Source organism: Tetrao urogallus (genome assembly GCF_951394365.1).
Source record: "Tetrao urogallus genome assembly, chromosome: 1".
NCBI lineage: Eukaryota > Metazoa > Chordata > Aves > Galliformes > Phasianidae > Tetrao > Tetrao urogallus.
Genome location: NC_136813.1, coordinates 77477771 through 77494165, shown reverse-complemented (window position 1 = coordinate 77494165; position 16395 = coordinate 77477771). Strand labels below are relative to the sequence as shown.

Genomic DNA, 16395 nt, shown 5'->3' with positions numbered 1-16395 from the left:
TCATTTTTAATATACTTCTACCCAGTACGATATTTTAAGAAGTGAAAACAAGCAAACAAACAACAACAACCCACAAAAGGGTTTTCTTCAGAAAGCAAACAAAAGACACAGAGAAACAATAACCTTTGCTGCTGACCAGCTTGGAAAAATGATAAATCACTCCTAGCCCGACAATATTCTTAAGCTAACCCAGTCACAGGCGACAAATACAAAAACAAGTATATGAAAGCATGAGATGTTAAGATTCTTGCCTAATTAGTTCAGATGGGAGATCAGACCTGACTGGACATGCTTTCCGTACTTTGCAACCTTTCCTAGAAGAGGGAATTCTTCATCAAAATTAATTTTCAAGGAGTCCAATGAAATTAACAAACAAATCTCACTCCAGTTTTACTTATAATGAGTAGTCATTGTTCTGCTTTCATCTAGAAAGCCAAATCTTGTGATTATCGCCAGTACAACCACCTGCAAAACCGATGAGCAAAGGTATAACACTAGAGCTACAAATTATGTTCAAGCAAACCAGGAAGACTTAAAAGCCCTGCTAGGCACATAATCACAGAGATTTGCAATTTGAAAGACTTGAGTACAATGTAACTGGCACAATCAATGCGCTACTTTTTAAGACAGTCCCATTATAATCAGCTGAACAGTAGAGGTATATCACTCTGCATAGGTAATGTGCCTCGATGGATTAGTTCCTAATCAAACTGCAACACAAGCATGGAGGAACTCGCAGGAAGGATTTGGGTTTCCCTCTTTTTTTTTTTTTTTAAATCATCTAAGCATCATTAATCAGTGGATCATCATTACATTCTATTGGCATCAGCAGTACCTTTACTGTTCCCCCAACAAACATTTGTGCACCCGTTTTACATATTTGCCTTTTCACCTCTCCAATTACAAAGAAGCTCATGCTGTAAAAATTAGACAAAATAAATACACTGTTACACTGTTGCTGTGAAGAACAGTAACAATTTCAGAGTTCAAGTCTTCAGTGCAGTCTGACACCTGCCACCCATAGAGAACACAACCCTTGCTTGCTTACTACTCATCCGATGGGCTGAGTCTCCAAGAAGAGTGCCTGGACAGCAGGAAAGAACACTCTGCTTTGCTCACACTCACATCTTTTGCACTGAGAAAAAAAAACTGGAATCAAGATTACAACTGCTTCTTTCCAACAGCATCTGAGAGCAAGTGTGCTAGTTTTCTAGGCAAGAAAGGGAAAAGGAATGAAAGACAGCCCAGATAGACAACAAGGAAAAAGTGGACAAGCACCCATAGCCCGTGGCAGCCTATGCAAGGACACAGAGTCCCTTCAAGGACACAGCCCCTGAGTTTGTGCAAGGAAGGCTGCAAAGCTGCTGGACTGGAAAGCAGGACTGGCAGAAAAGACCCACATCCTGTTCTCCCATGAGCAAGGGCACATTTCTACTTAATGTGTCTCACCACAGCAGTTCTCATCAGTCTCTTTAAAGAGTTGCCCTGCTTCGATTTAGCTACAGATCCCTTTGCACAGTCACTTCAGGAAAAGAAGTGTTATTTCAAGACTAACCTGAAGCCATTTCACCATTAGCCCCAGTCCATCTTTCTATTTTGTGGTGTGCTGTCAGAATGCCATCTGCATAGCTGTATGTGGTTTATCTCAGAGCCTCCACAGAACCACTTCAGCTTCTAGCCGAAGGCCAGTTGGTTACCTGCCTGCCAAGCAGCATGTGCTTGGGGACAGAAGATGGCTACGCACTGGATCAGCAATAATAAAGCATTCTTCAGCTGTCAAAACATCACAACAGCACCTCGGCTGCTGCTCCTTATGGCAACTCCTGCACTACCACATAGATCAAAATGAGTCCAAAAAATATGATTCAAGTTTAAGTTTTCGCTGTTGTTGTTGTTTGTTCTGTTTTTTTTTTTAAATGTGATTTATCATACATAAGTTCTAAAGATTTCTTCCACGAAGCAGTACTCTGCTAAGTTGCAATGCCACTTCAGAGGTTTAAATTACCATGAGACTTCTTAGTCTTTCAAAGACTGGCTTGATGTTTGCTTTATCTGTTCCACCTTGTTTCACAGCACACAGCTTTCTTTCTATATACATATATTTAATCACTCCAGCTGGGTCATTACACATTGCCAGAAACAAACTTTCATGTTGAACACCAGATGCCATATCCAGTTTCAGACCATCAATTTCAGTTCAACAGAATTTGAAGCCACATTCAGAGTTAAGGAGAAAGTGCAACTTGTAAATAATTTCACTATGATTTATCCAGCAGTTCTCAACAAGTTACTCCATAATACAAAGATGCACAATAAAGACCTGCTTACCTTGGTGTAAATTAAGTGTAAGAAAGATTACAGCAGTTCTATGCCCCAGTACAGATTGCACTGCACCAGGCATCAAGGACTATAATTAGCTTTTTTTCTAAGAACAAGGGGTGCTGTGTCAGAGTTTCCTAATTGCATCAAAGAGCAACAGCAGCAGCAGATTTCAAGACAAAAATGTAATGATAGGGAAGTATAGTGCTAGCATGGCATTATAATACACTATGAACACAGCTATTGTTATTAATTACTAATAGAGGGCACACCACTTTTATTTTTTCAAAGCAGTGCATAAAGCTATATTTGCAATGTAATCTTGTTAAATTATATGAAATTAACATCATGGAGACGTGGATTTTTGTCTACAAAGCACTGAAACATGGAACTGTAGGAAATAAAAATGCACTGTGAAAGAGATGCTGTCATTCAAGTGCTAGTGATTAATTAAGGTTCTTTCTGTCTGTCTCCTTTATTAGTGTTTTGAACTACTTTTGTCTGAGTAAAATGAACATATTCCAATTATAAACAGCTTACCAAACACTTGCTCAAAGCTTTAGACTCAGCATTCTCTGAATATTGGATGTGCTTTCATTAAAATATTACACCTGAATTATTATGGATTTTTTACATTCACGCTGCGTTTGAGTAATTTGAATAAAGGTGAGGTTAACATTTCACCCTTACCAGTGTTTCAATACAAATGCACATTAACTTCCTTTAAATAAAGACCCAGTAATGACGGCTCTTTCTGATGTACCTCTGTTTAGTGGTCATATAATTATAAGCTGGATTTCAAACACTAGCAACAAGAAAAGCGCAATAAAAAGTTGTTTGTGCAATCACTACAAAGAATAGGAGAGACAGCCCGGATGATGGTGGATTTCACTTTGCAGTGAAGTATGACACAGCTGAAGAACTGATTCAATAATCCTTCATCAACTTTGTGACAATATAGATGGATAATATAAATATGATTTAAATAAAATAGTAAGACAGACTTCATGAGAAGTTCACTCAAAAGGTGACATCTAACACTGAAACCAATTGTCTCATATGTGAAAAGGTGTCAAATATTTCTAACAAAATAAATCACACCACTTACTGAAATAAGTATCAGAAGGAAAAAAATGTAAGATAATGCATAAAGAAAACATGCTCTGGAAGCATGAAGGTAACACAGGCTGTAACAGTATAATCTTGGACACATCAGGTCTTCAAATACAGTAGCAATAGACTGACAAAGATTAAAAGAGGAAAGCTTCGTAGGGTGCACGTCAATGTTATAACCAGCACACCTTCAAAGAAAAGTCAGGAAGTAGCATTACTTCCAGTTTTCTCTCATCTTTTTATTTTCGCCTCACTGGGATTTAACTCCGCTTCAAACATTCACTCTTCTCTTCCCTTCTCATATTTTCACCGACAGTGCTAAGTATCAGCAGCTTTTCAGGACCTTCCATTGTACCAATGGAATGAGAAAACCATTGCAAAGCTGCATCTAGAGAAAAAACCCTTCAATTCTGGATCCTGCAACAGGAGGCACTAACAACGTAGAGACTATCCACGCAACTGATGCAAATAAATTGCTGCAAATTCTACAGATTGACAAAACAGCACTGTGCTGAATAAGATTCAGGTCACAAAAGGATCTGTCACAAATGGAAAGCTGCAGAAGAGGGCACGTACAAACTTCAATTCCATTTCACAAGAGGTCAAACTCAGGTTCCCCAAAACATTACCAAATGCTAACAGATCATCTGCCAGATTCCCACATTCAGGAAACACCCATTTGAGAGCAGCCTACTGGAGAATGGGTGATGACCAAAGTTACTTACTTCAGAAATCTAACACAGCTGCCACAACCCTACTGCTAGGTATTGGACTGCTGGGCTTTTATCATAGAAGCAGCAGTAGTTTTTGAGTATCAGCAATACATGATAGCAGAGACAGGGAAAGGATGAGTTAACTGTTCTTTTTAGCCTCTGCACTGCACCTCAGAGTCTAGTTCTCTCTGCTAGCTATGTATCCAACACTGAGCTGAAACATCAGCCATCACATTACTGTAAGACTCTACAGCAGGAAGGCTGCACCCGCTGTATACCAGTGAAGACAGACTCCATTCAAAATCCACAAGAACGAGGTCAGAATCCTTTCACCCCTATCCCCATGAAACTACTATTGCTTTTTTTTTTTTTTTTTTTTAATGGTAAAATGAGACACAGGAAGGTAAGAATGATTGACCATGTCTACCCTGTTTTCTTGAACTTCTAAAGTATTTTTTTAGCTCCTGTACACGCAATCCAAAAAAGAAAGCAAAACAGATGGAAAGAGAAAGCTTTAGAAGATGATACAATGAGATCAAAGCATCAGAGCAGACTGAGCAAAGGCCAGAATTAACCACTTGCTGCTGAAACCAGGAAAGCAGAACTAAAGAAGGATCTACAGTTTCCACTGCTTATACACCATTTCAGGAGTGTGAACTACATACTAAAGGTAAGCAATCTATGCTTACATACCAACAATAGCTGTGGCTACCAGAGGGGAAAAAAAAGCCAACGCTGCAAACCACCACCCTTCAGTCCTCCAAAAGCATTTATGCTCCCAAAAGGAATAGAGACACTTTCAATATACTCTCCAGCGCTCATCTCACTAACCACTAAAACCATCAATCCCACACAAAGCACACAGCATTTGTTTGCTCTGCTTAAGACAGGGCTCTGTAAAACCTAATAACGACGATGAAGCAAGAGGAAAAATAACACACACACCATAATCAGAAATGCTGACTCTCACCAACACTCACTCCCTACCAGAGGCTGCCTCTAAGAATGCTCTATGCTTAAATTGGATTCCCTTCTCCTACCTACCATGTCATGTTGGAGAACAGCAGCCACAACCCAGATAGATGTTCCAACAGGGATAGCCAGCAGAAGGCCATATTTGATGACACAGCTCCCACGAGCCTTAGGTGTTCAGCCTCTGCTTTTTAGAGGGCTTCAGCCCAAATTCTATCACTGCTCTCCAGGGCTGCTTCCACCAACATCTACAATTTTACATTCAAGTACTGTGTTTTAAGGACTTGTTTCCTCTTGGCATATATGATCTCAATATTAAGAAATTCATAGTGTCCTAATAATGAATTGGAGAATGACTGAAGTTTAATTTAAAAATCCCACCAAACATGACGAGTTAAGGACAGGACTGTACTTTTACATCTTATTCATCTTTAACAATAAATTCACTTTTTTAAAGGCTGAATAATTCAGTTTTGTTAAGTAACTACTGGCTTAAGGCAGTTCAGACTGCCATTTTATCACAAGCTAAGGACAGAGCATCAAATGGTCAGAGATGTCAACAGCACATGTGAACGTGGAAGAAACCACCATAACCATTATTACACTAACCACAGGCTAGGACACATAGCTTGCTAACTCCAAGAAGTCTATTTTAAAATAAATGGTCCTCCATACGGCCTGGAATTTGTTGGAAAGATGCTTAGATTTGAACCGGGACAGATAAATGGAATGAATAAACAGATGAACAACACGTCACTGACCAATCAAAGCCTTAGTCAAACTGCAGTCCCTTCACTGTCACTCAAGTCACAGACTTCCCTACACAGGAATGATCCAAGGGAAGGTATGCATCTGTCTCCCAAGAGGAACTGATCTTCAGCCAACCATTTGTAACAGCTGCAAACCACTACCTGTTATTAAATGAAACAACACAAAGTAACACAGATAAATCAATATTCTAAGATAAGCTTCTCTGATCTAAAAATAGCATTAATGGAATAAGTATTCTAAAGTACACACTAAGAGAAAACATGGTAGTCAAGCAATAAATACAGTTTAATTATTTACTTACTTAATTATTTACTTACTTGATACAGCAAAGGTGCTCAAACAATTACCACGGTTTGGTTTTTGTTTTGTTTTTAGAAGAATTCACATGTGCCTAGGGCTGTCTGTCCTTGGGGCAACTGGGGAGTAGCTGGAAGTGAGAGTTAAACAATTCACCTCTCTCTTTCTGTCACAAAACACAAGAGGCAGAGCGTTCTTTGGAGAAACCACAGCTCCTATCTGGTTCCTGGCCTTCGAGCTGCCCACATAACCCAAAGGCTCCCTCCACCAAGCCCAGTGAGCCTCCTGGAGAAAGCAGCTCCTCAGACATCAGCCCTCCTCCTCCAAAAGAGGAAAAGGCAGAGTAGTCCCAGCACAGAGCAGGAAGGAGGTGTGGCACATCAGTGTTTGCCTATGCTGGGAAGAGACACCATGGCTTCCAAACAGAAGCTGGACAAAAGAAATGCAGCACTTAAGTGAGACACAGAATTTTAAACTCAATGACTAAAAAACCGCTTTCAACATAGATGAGGCTTAAAACACCACGTGAAGAAACTTTCTTTTGTTTGTTGCTCTTCTATTAGATTCAATTATTAATAAACTGACTACAGAAAGGAGTGAATTTTGTTTCTTTGAGCTTATCACCACCTTTCCCTCCAATAAACGATTCAATTCACACTGTAGCCTGTAGGTGAGTATCCCAAAGCAGCTTCCCCAAATTCTCAGCTTTGACAAATTCCTCACTAACCTCAAGGGAAAAGGTCCAAAACTCTGAATAACTGTTTCACAAAAATACAAATCCCTGCATTATCTTTTAGTCCCTGTCAAAATGCTAACAGGAAAATTATTCCAAATATCCAGCCTAAATAAAATGAAAGTCTATGAGCAAAGACACACAGTATCAATAACGTAAAAATACTGCTGACAACACAGGGCCTGGATCCCCTTCATTCTCAGCAAGGTTTACTAGACTGTTATCCATCTTGTTACAAAACGCTTTCAATGCTAAGCAAACCAGGCTACAAAAAGATTAGAGGATTAATCCATGCTGCCACCAGTTACCAGGCTTGAATGCATTTACCCAGCATATATATATTTCTACGCACAGAAAGGATAAAAGTAGCAGTTCAGTCATTTGATTTTTAACTTGCCTCTTTCCCTATTTGTATTCTTAAATCTGATTTTGATTAAAAAAAAGAAGAATCAATGAAAGCTGCAACAAGCAGATGACTTATGCATGAAGGAATCAGTGAAAGTATTTATAAAACTGTTATTTGTTTTGTATTAAGTACAAACCAGTGTGCTAGTTGTTATATATACACACATACAATAATAAAAGTACTTCTTTGTAGGGAAAAGACTAATTTAAACAGGTCAAAGCAACACATAAGAGAATGTCACACTTACATAGAAAAGTTCAGAGAAAAGAAGGATCAATGTAAGTCTCTAACAGTAACAAAGAACAGCAGGAAAACGAGAAAAATCCTAAGTTTCAGAGCCACAGCTCAGTGTCTAAGAAAATAACCCTCCCTTTCAGCCTACTACACCAACTAGACACTATATAAACATGCACTGAACCATAAACATTTTTTAAAGGGCAAACAGTCTTTAAACTACTTTTACAACTTACAAAAGGCAGCTTAAAAAAAAAAAAACAACAACCCAATACGAGTGTATTTAGGATAACTGGCACCAATAAAAGCTGCTTTAATGCTGCAGGTATGGAATGAGATAAAACAACTCTTAAATTCTAAGCCAAATTCTATTATCAATTACATGGTTTTGGGCCACAGAAATACCAACTATCCATAGAAGAGTACTGGTGAAGTGTTAAGGGTGGAATATTTTCTAATAAAGATTCGTACCAGTCAGATTGGGACAGCCTTCTTCATAGCAGCCCATGTGATACTGTGCTTTGGATTTCAAGTGTTGATGACACTTTCTGAAGCATTTCTGTTACTGCTCAACAGCTCTTGCCCAGCTTCAAGGTTTTCTCCTTTCCTTTACTTGGCACAATGCTGGGATGGAGGACACAGCACAACTTCAGGCTCAGCAATAAAGAAATAACTGGTGGACTCATCTTCCAAGACAGATGCTACTCTGAGATTAAGCATCAGTCCACTAGCAGGAGTTAGTAAGTGGTTGCCTTTGCCTCACTTGTGTCTTCCTCTTTCCTTCACTTACACAACTGGCCTTAATTCACGAGTTTTCTCACTTTGGCTCTTCCTATTCTCTTCTCCTGCCCCATGAAGGAAGGTAGTGAGTGGCTGTGTGGGGTCTTAGCTCCTGGACAGTCAAGCCACCAGAACACTGCACGTCAACTATACAGCAATCTCATGCTGAGGTTACTCCACACTCTCTATTTTTATTGCCTTAACACAATTTTTTGACTGCTTTGTATCTTGATATCTTATCTGAGCATTACTTCATTATTACTTTTTTTCAGCTATTTAATTCACTATGACTCATCTAATTTTTGGCTTATCTACTGTCCTCTTCTTCGTCCTCTCTCAAACACAAGCACTGTTCCTGATCATTTCCACAATCCTGGGACTATCACTGATGATTATTGCCATGAACCCCACAAGTAACAGCCCTGCTGCTTACTAAGCCAAGAGGAACCAAACATACTTCAGCGTATCCAAATTGTGTATAAGGAACGAAGGGGAGTAAAGATTTCCTTTATTTCTCTTTTCCTGAAGATCAGATCAAAGATGAACTCAGTCTTTACCATTACGTATTTTAATGAAGTAAATGCTACACTGTAAGTTATCTTTGGATTCTTTCCTCTGCCTCTTCATCCCCTGCCTTTCAGCAGTAACCTTTGCTGTGATTGGCACTGCAACCCAAGATACATGCTACACATTCTTGTTTCGGTTGAAGAATAGTACTTCAGTTCTTAGCACTGTTATACTATCCTTATCTTTTGCCAGTTTATTTTTTTCAGAAATCATCTTATATTTCTTACATCTTAGCAAAGACTGTGTCTACTTATGTCCTTACTTGTGGAAGTTAAGCTATAGGAACGGGAAGAAAAGAAATCCTCCAATATTCCTCAGTTATCAAGAACTTCACTTTTAAACACTTCAGGCTGCTTCAACTCCACATCAATTTCAGCAAAAAAAAAAAAAAAAAAAAAAAAAAAAAAAAAAAAAAAAAAAAAAAAGTGTGAGCACATGCACATGTGAGCATCCAGTGTAACATCATATGCTCCTTCTGAGCACCTGCAGGCAGAGAACCGCAGAGCACTTAAGTTCAGCTCAAAGACAACACAGATTAAGGAAGCTTCAGCCACTTGAGGAGCAGGGGAAAAAACCACAGTGAATCCCACCTATTGGAGCATGCTCACCTGTAGACAACTAAGCTGTGCCTGCAGGCAGCAGAGCAGCTAGTGGTATAACCTACTGGATGCAGAATTTCTTTTGCCAGAATCATCAAAAATAAAATAAAATGTATTGCCTGCATAAGGCAGCTCAGCCATCCACAGCAACTCAAGGGCTGTGCAGTACAGCTATACTAAAATACTGAATTCAGGACTTATGAAGTTTTAAATACTCACAAAAATGAAGTTACTTGTTGCATAACCAAAATCATTACAAATTCAATCCAACACTATTTTTTTTTTCCTTTTTTTTTTTTTTTTTTTTTTTTTTTTTTTTTTTTTTTTTTTTGAGAATGTTGCAGAACTGAAGTACCAGAAATGAAACTACCAGCATTAGATTAATGAAAGTAAAATTTCTGAACAAGTCTCTACTGGGCAAGCAGATTTAATCCCTAGCAGCCTCCAAGAGCGACCAATACAGACAATTGTGTAAACAACCCCATTTGGTACCAGGATGGAATATTACACAGTACTCCCACACACCAAATAAATCTCTCCCTACCACATCACAGTTCAGTAGCAACAGCTGAACAAAGTTATGTAACCAGAATGACCCTTGCAGACCTTCACAAGAACCCACACCAGGACCCATAAAAAACTTCAATGTTATGGCAAGCGTTGGAATATCACTGAGTGCCAGAGCTGTAAATAGTAACAGGTTACAAGGAACAGTTGCATCACAAGAGGCTCCCAGCTGCTTGTTGAGCTGCAGCCCATGCGAAGAAAACCCCCTTTCATACAGCAGAATAAAGCAAGTCACCATCCATGCTCACATCTACAGAATGAAGGACTGGATACAGAAAAAAATAATAAATAGGCCAAGAAAAAAAAAAAAACATTTACAATTCAGCATGCACCACCAGCTTTTCACTGGATCGAGTCTTTTAATGTGAACACAAAGCCAAAATAAAGTTATTCTGTTCCACAGTTAGGCAAAACTCACATCAGGATGCTATTTAAAGCTCTAAGACATAGAGGCATACTATTAAAAATCTGGGAAAAGCCAAAGACATTTCTGTTATGGTATTCTCATAAGGCTCTACAAAATCAAGACAAAATATTCCATCCCAGCATATAAAGCTTCACAGAGAAAAAATTCCAGGCATCCAAGAATGCTCCCCAATGAGAGCTGTACCAAACGTGCTGCATGAGAGCTGAAGCCAGTCTGATTAAAACAATGGTAGTAATGTCTGACCAGAACTCCTCTTTCTGATCCAATTCAGTGGTTAGCATACTGATGGCTAACGTTTCGGCTAAGAGGGAATTTATTTTTGAAGATGCTCTTAAAATCAAACATAAGGTTTCAGGGTCAGTGCATAGACAACAGGAGAAAAATTCAGCTGCAATGCAACAAATGATAGGTCGTTATTTAATAGTCTCTTCTAGCACTGAACTCTGTGAAAGCCTCAGACACACAAACCTCTCCACTAAAGCTGTGTTTTTAAAAAATACATTATTTCTTTGTGTAAACTAACCCTGTACTGGTCACCCTTCTATCAGAAGATTAATAGTTAAGTTCAAAGCCACTCAGCTTCTTTCAGCCTCTACTTCCAACCCCCACATCTGGTTGTTTGTGTATCTCTGCTTGTTGCCTTCCCAGTTTCCTTGTTTCTAAGCACGCTTTCAGTTTCATTGCTGACAGCCCTCCTGCCACCAACGCAGCAACACAAAGTGTGAGAACTTGCAGGAATCTGGCCTAGCACTGCACACACAACTGACAACAGCAGTGCCAGTACCCGGCCTGCTCTTTCTATCAGTTTCAGAACAGGCCTGTAAACTTCCTTGACGCAGGCCAAGTTTGATAGGTACCACAGACCAATTGATCTCGTAACAAAAGTTAGATTTAAAAATGAGGAGAATCTGTTGTATATTTGTTCCTCTTTACCTCCAGGCATGCCCCAGCCACAAGCACTCACTGCAACACACTGTAGATGTTTGTGGTACGACTGCTACATCACCGTCCTCGTGATAGGCTTCAGTGCCAGTTTTTGCAGCAGCTGCCACAGACATTTTGATTATAACCTACAAAATCACAGCCTCCCAAGCCATGTTCCATAACAAGGACTCGCTCAGCCCATGATTCACTGTCCTCTCCCTTAAGTATATATTTTTCATTTTTGCTCAGTGTTGCTAGAAACTACATGGTATTTAAGATTAACATCTGACAAGTCAGAAGGAATGAGTGCCCTTTTGTTAAGTTTTACCCATACTTACAAACAGCTACACGTGTAACCTCAATTACAAAAGTCACCCAAAACATTTGGTTTGAGACTTGCAGGAAAAAAAAAGAAAAAAAAAAAGGATAGAAGCTCAACTGGTCAAGACAGCTTTGGTATTAAACAAGCTCCACAAGCACATAGTATGCATCAAACCTCAGCCCCTCACAAATCTCAGGGACATCATTACCAGAGCAGCAATAATCAGAGCATTACACCATACGTTCACAAAATACTAGTTAAAAAACTTACAGTGACTCTTTCATGAATAATCAGAGAACTGCACAAGGTATCACCTGTATCTTTATTTGTGCTCAATTATTTTATAAGCAGCCTTTTCAGTACAATCACTCTTTTCACAAAGCATTCTATCGGTATCTTTACCATCAGCTGCTTACCGTCAACATCACGACCCAAACTGCGCAGCTGCATGGAACGTGTGAGCTCAGGCACAGCTCTGTACTAGTCAGGCTGTAACGCTCTTGGCTTAAAGCCAGCCCTGACCAGCCAGGCAGAGTAAGCTCATGCCTTTCTGTGCCCTTTTTTTTTTTTTTTTTAAAGTGCTAGGACACTGCTAGACATAGAAACGTTACCTTCCCCAACAGACACAGCCAGCTGGTTACTTACCTTCTTTCCCAGACATACTTGACTGACCAGTTATCCACATAAGAAGCTGATGAGGACTGCTGGCTATTTCAGATTACCTATAGTCCTTCAAGGCACGCTTTGCACAGCTGAGGCAAACCTAAATTAGGAGGATCTATCAAACACAACTCCAATACTGATATTCCTCCCCACCCCTGGCAGTTTTGCCTTACAAGCATACCAAGATCCATTTATTTGAATGTTATTAGCATACATTTCTGTTTGAAAGTTTATTTCAGAAAAGCTATTTTAGCAATTACAGCAGACAGGGCCATTTAAGAATGTGCAAACTCGGAAATCCACTAAAATCACATCCAGAGTAACTATCAAGCTTAAAAGCACACATCTAAATCCACGTGTTCTGCTGGGTTTTTTGTGGGTTGGGTTTTTTTTCCTCTCTTTTGGCAGGGTCTGAGGGGAAGTGAGGGGAGTGTCACATGCGAATAATAGGTGTCTCTATACACCTAGAATGACACATTAACATTAATCAAGGTCTAAAGTTGTTTATAATAAACACATTTATGGCAAGTCATTCTTTTGCAAAGGATTCAAATTGCACAAGAATCTCAGGAAATGCAATTTACAACAATAAAACTAAATGAACAATATTCAAGAAGAGTCTCCAAAAGAGAAAACAAACACAGGAAAGAAAAAGAAAAGCAGCACAGACAGTCTGTGCTCTCCGATTGTGACACAGAGGTCCCAAGCCCGTGATGACACTGTAACCCCTCACACAGTTGTGGCTGCTATGAAAATAGCTGCAAGCTTGACAGAAAATGCATCACAAACAGAGCTGGAGATACTGCTTCAAGCATTGTTTTCGGATTATCTTCATAGGGCTTCAATATTAACAAGCTATTAAGTAGTCAAACTGTCTTTCATAGAAGTTCAAGTTAATTAAGCTACCTGAGCAACTTTTAAAATAAATAGCATCACGAATTTCTATCATTGGAAAGGAATAGAGACTGCCGTTACACACACATCTGTATTCCATACAACCCATGCTTTGTCTGACCCAGTAAGAAAAGAGCTGTTAAACTGAACGTTAATGAGCATTGCTATAAACTGTGTTTGAACAGACTCTTTGGTCATCAAGAAACGTAACGCTTTTCTCCCCTTACTCACCAGAATTTTACAAAGAGAAAAATCAAACCAACACAATCAATACATAATCAAGAGCATAAAGACCACGTTACAGTTTTGCATGGACAGAAATTAAAAATAAAATCTTCCAAAAACAAATGCGCGGTACACTAAGTACAAATTCCTTTTTACAAGAAACATACATGAGAAAACAAGATCCCAGACTGCCCTTCACAAGTCTCCTCAGGGCTTACTCTTCTTCAAAACCTGTTCGAAGGTTTTAAGTCTGTTCATGTTTTTGTAACACAAGCACTACATTTACACAGCTTAGCAAAAAAATATACATTGTTTTTTTCTAAATGCAAGATCAGTCAGCTCATAGAAGCTACCTAAAACCAGAATTTCTTCTTTCCATCAAGCAATCAGACTAGGTAAACATAATCGAGCTGCACCTTTACTATCTCACCGTGCCTGGCATATTTGCTCACTTGAGCGCTTGTGTCCAGTGCCGTCAGTGAACTCTTTCAGAGTTCGGGCAGCAGGATTGTATCTCCTGACGCAGCGCTATATATCAGAGTGCCAAGTGACCAAGCCTTCCATGCCTAGCACATCACAATTGCTGTCCCTACATTTGCCGTCAGGGCATTTGTTGGAAATTTCTCCTCAAAGTCTCTGAGGTCTCCCTTGGAACCTAGAATTATCCAAAGCCATCTACACCCAGGGCTGGACAGGTTAAGTAACTGTACTGTTTTTGACCTGTTGGATTAGACTGCTCTTATCTTCCTACTCAGGTTTCCTCAGTAAACACACGTGCCAGAGAGAAAGTTAATGGAGATGTAAGCAGGCTGTGAGGCTTATTAAGATCAAGCTGACAGTTTTAGCAAGACACAATATCAGTTTCTAATCTTACGAACTCATGAAAACATCCCATGGTGATTATAGGAGCCTAAACCATAGTTGTATTTTTTCTTCTTCTTCAGAGGTTTTAAATGACAGATCATATAGCTTCCTGTCACTTGTGATATATGACTACACTAAAACACAGTGTAATCACACACAGTGTTCCACAGGCACATCCAGGGATGGCAGCTGGGACCCCATCCAGGGAACAGCACTGGCCAGGCTCTCACTGGCCCCTCCTGTTTTCTGCACTTCAGCTAACAGAAATCGGACTTAGAATGAAGAAATAGGACTACCTCCACCTAGAGAATCCAGAGACATTTTTCAAACCTCAAAGTGACACAGAAACTACATGGTGAAAAAAAATAAATAAATCAGCATTGTGAAAAGGCTGCCACACAAGTGGTGTCCAACAGTCCTGCAGAGACAACTTCAAATGGTGGAAATGCTCACCACGAAGTGAAGTTTTCCCAGAACACACAAGTCATTAGGATAAAAACTGACACCTCTACAGCCCTCTAATCACAACTCAAACGCCTCATAAACGTTAACGCTTCCTCAGCAATAATCTACAAATTGAACATTCGGTCACATCGTGGTGAAATAAATTATTTATGTCAGGTCTAAAATAGCAATACTCTTAAGTTTCAGGGCTTTGTTTGTGCCAGTGCAGAAAGACACTGTGAGGAGCACAAATGCTAGGCACGGCAAGCACAGCAGCAAAGGCACAAGTGGGGATGCAAAGTCAGACTCGTGAGGAGGAAAGCAGAGGTTCTATAGTCAGATTATCATCTTAATGATAAGATGGACATGGTGGGGTGTTGGGCCTTGTTTTAATGGCAGAACACCCCGTGTGCAGAGATATGGCAGCAAGAACACCCCCACTGCTGGCTCTTTGTAGTTACAGCCCTTTTTTCACTAATGCCACTGCCATAAATGTGCCACTGTTTCCACTTTTAATTGCTTTTAGGCTTAACACCTCCTTCCTGTCTCCTTGTATCTTTAATATAACACTGGAATGAAGGAGAACTATATTAAGCCTCGTGGTGTTACGCATGACCTTTCCATTTACTTCAGCTGCAGCATTTATAGTACAATAAAATGTAAACAGCGCTGGTGTCAGAAGAGGGAGCCAATAACCTCTGACCCAGATAGGAGAAGCGCATTGTTACCTAGATCAGAATCAGCCCTCCAACAACACAAGGCACACCCGGCTCTCCACTCAACAGAGCAACGCTACCTGTTCATCAGCGGCGCTTCCTAAAGCACGAACTTCCCACCAGCAGGTCTCCTGAAGCACGACGGCTGTCAACGCTCGTGCTTCAGCTGTGGCTAAGCCAATCACCGCACAGGGGGAACACAACTCCCACATCCAAGCTCAGCGCCGGATCCCCGTCCCACGTGAGAAGCGCTCCCCCCGACGCCTCCCCGTTTCCCCCCGCTCCGCGGCTGAGCCCCGCAGTGCCTCCCGCCCCGCGCCGTGACGGAGCACCCCGAGGCCTCCGCGGGACGCGGGGCCCGGGCCTCGCTCCGGGCGCGCCCCGATCTAGGCGGGCGGACCCTCAGAGGACACCGGCCCGCTCGCCCCGCCCGCCCCGGGCCCGCCGAGCCGCTCACCGAAGTCGAGGAACTGCTTGATGGAGAGCGGCGAGGGGGAGAAGCGCGAGTAGTACTCGATCTGCTTGGGGATGGGGCTCTTCAGCAGCGCCCCGCACAGCCTCATGGCGCAACGCTAACGCGCTGAGGAAGCGGCGGCGGCGGCGCAGCCACCCGCGCTCATGCCAAGGAGCGAACGACCCGGCGGAGCCCGTAGCGTTCTGCGGCCCTGCCCTGCCCGGCCAGGCTCGGCCCGGCGGGAGGGGCGAGCGGAGGGAGCCCTCCGCCCCCTCCGCCCCGCCCTACTGCGCAGGCGCGCAGGCGCCAGCCCCGCCCCGAAAAGCCGCGCACGCGTATAGCCCTAACCCCCAACCGTCGGGGCGCGTGGCGCGCATGCGCAGAGCGGCCA

General features: G+C 41.3%; 1 protein-coding gene across 1 annotated transcript in view; it reads right to left on the bottom strand.

Annotated features, from left to right (window-relative positions):
• Positions 1 to 16113, bottom strand: part of PDK3 (pyruvate dehydrogenase kinase 3) — a gene marked incomplete at both ends in the record, with an annotated part of 49272 nt that extends 33159 nt beyond the window's left edge. The window contains one exon of the mRNA XM_079549153.1: positions 16008 to 16113. Within this exon, the coding sequence (XP_079405279.1) occupies positions 16008 to 16113 (106 nt within the window). The remainder of the gene's footprint in view (positions 1 to 16007) is intronic.
• Positions 16114 to 16395: the final 282 nt, after the last annotated feature.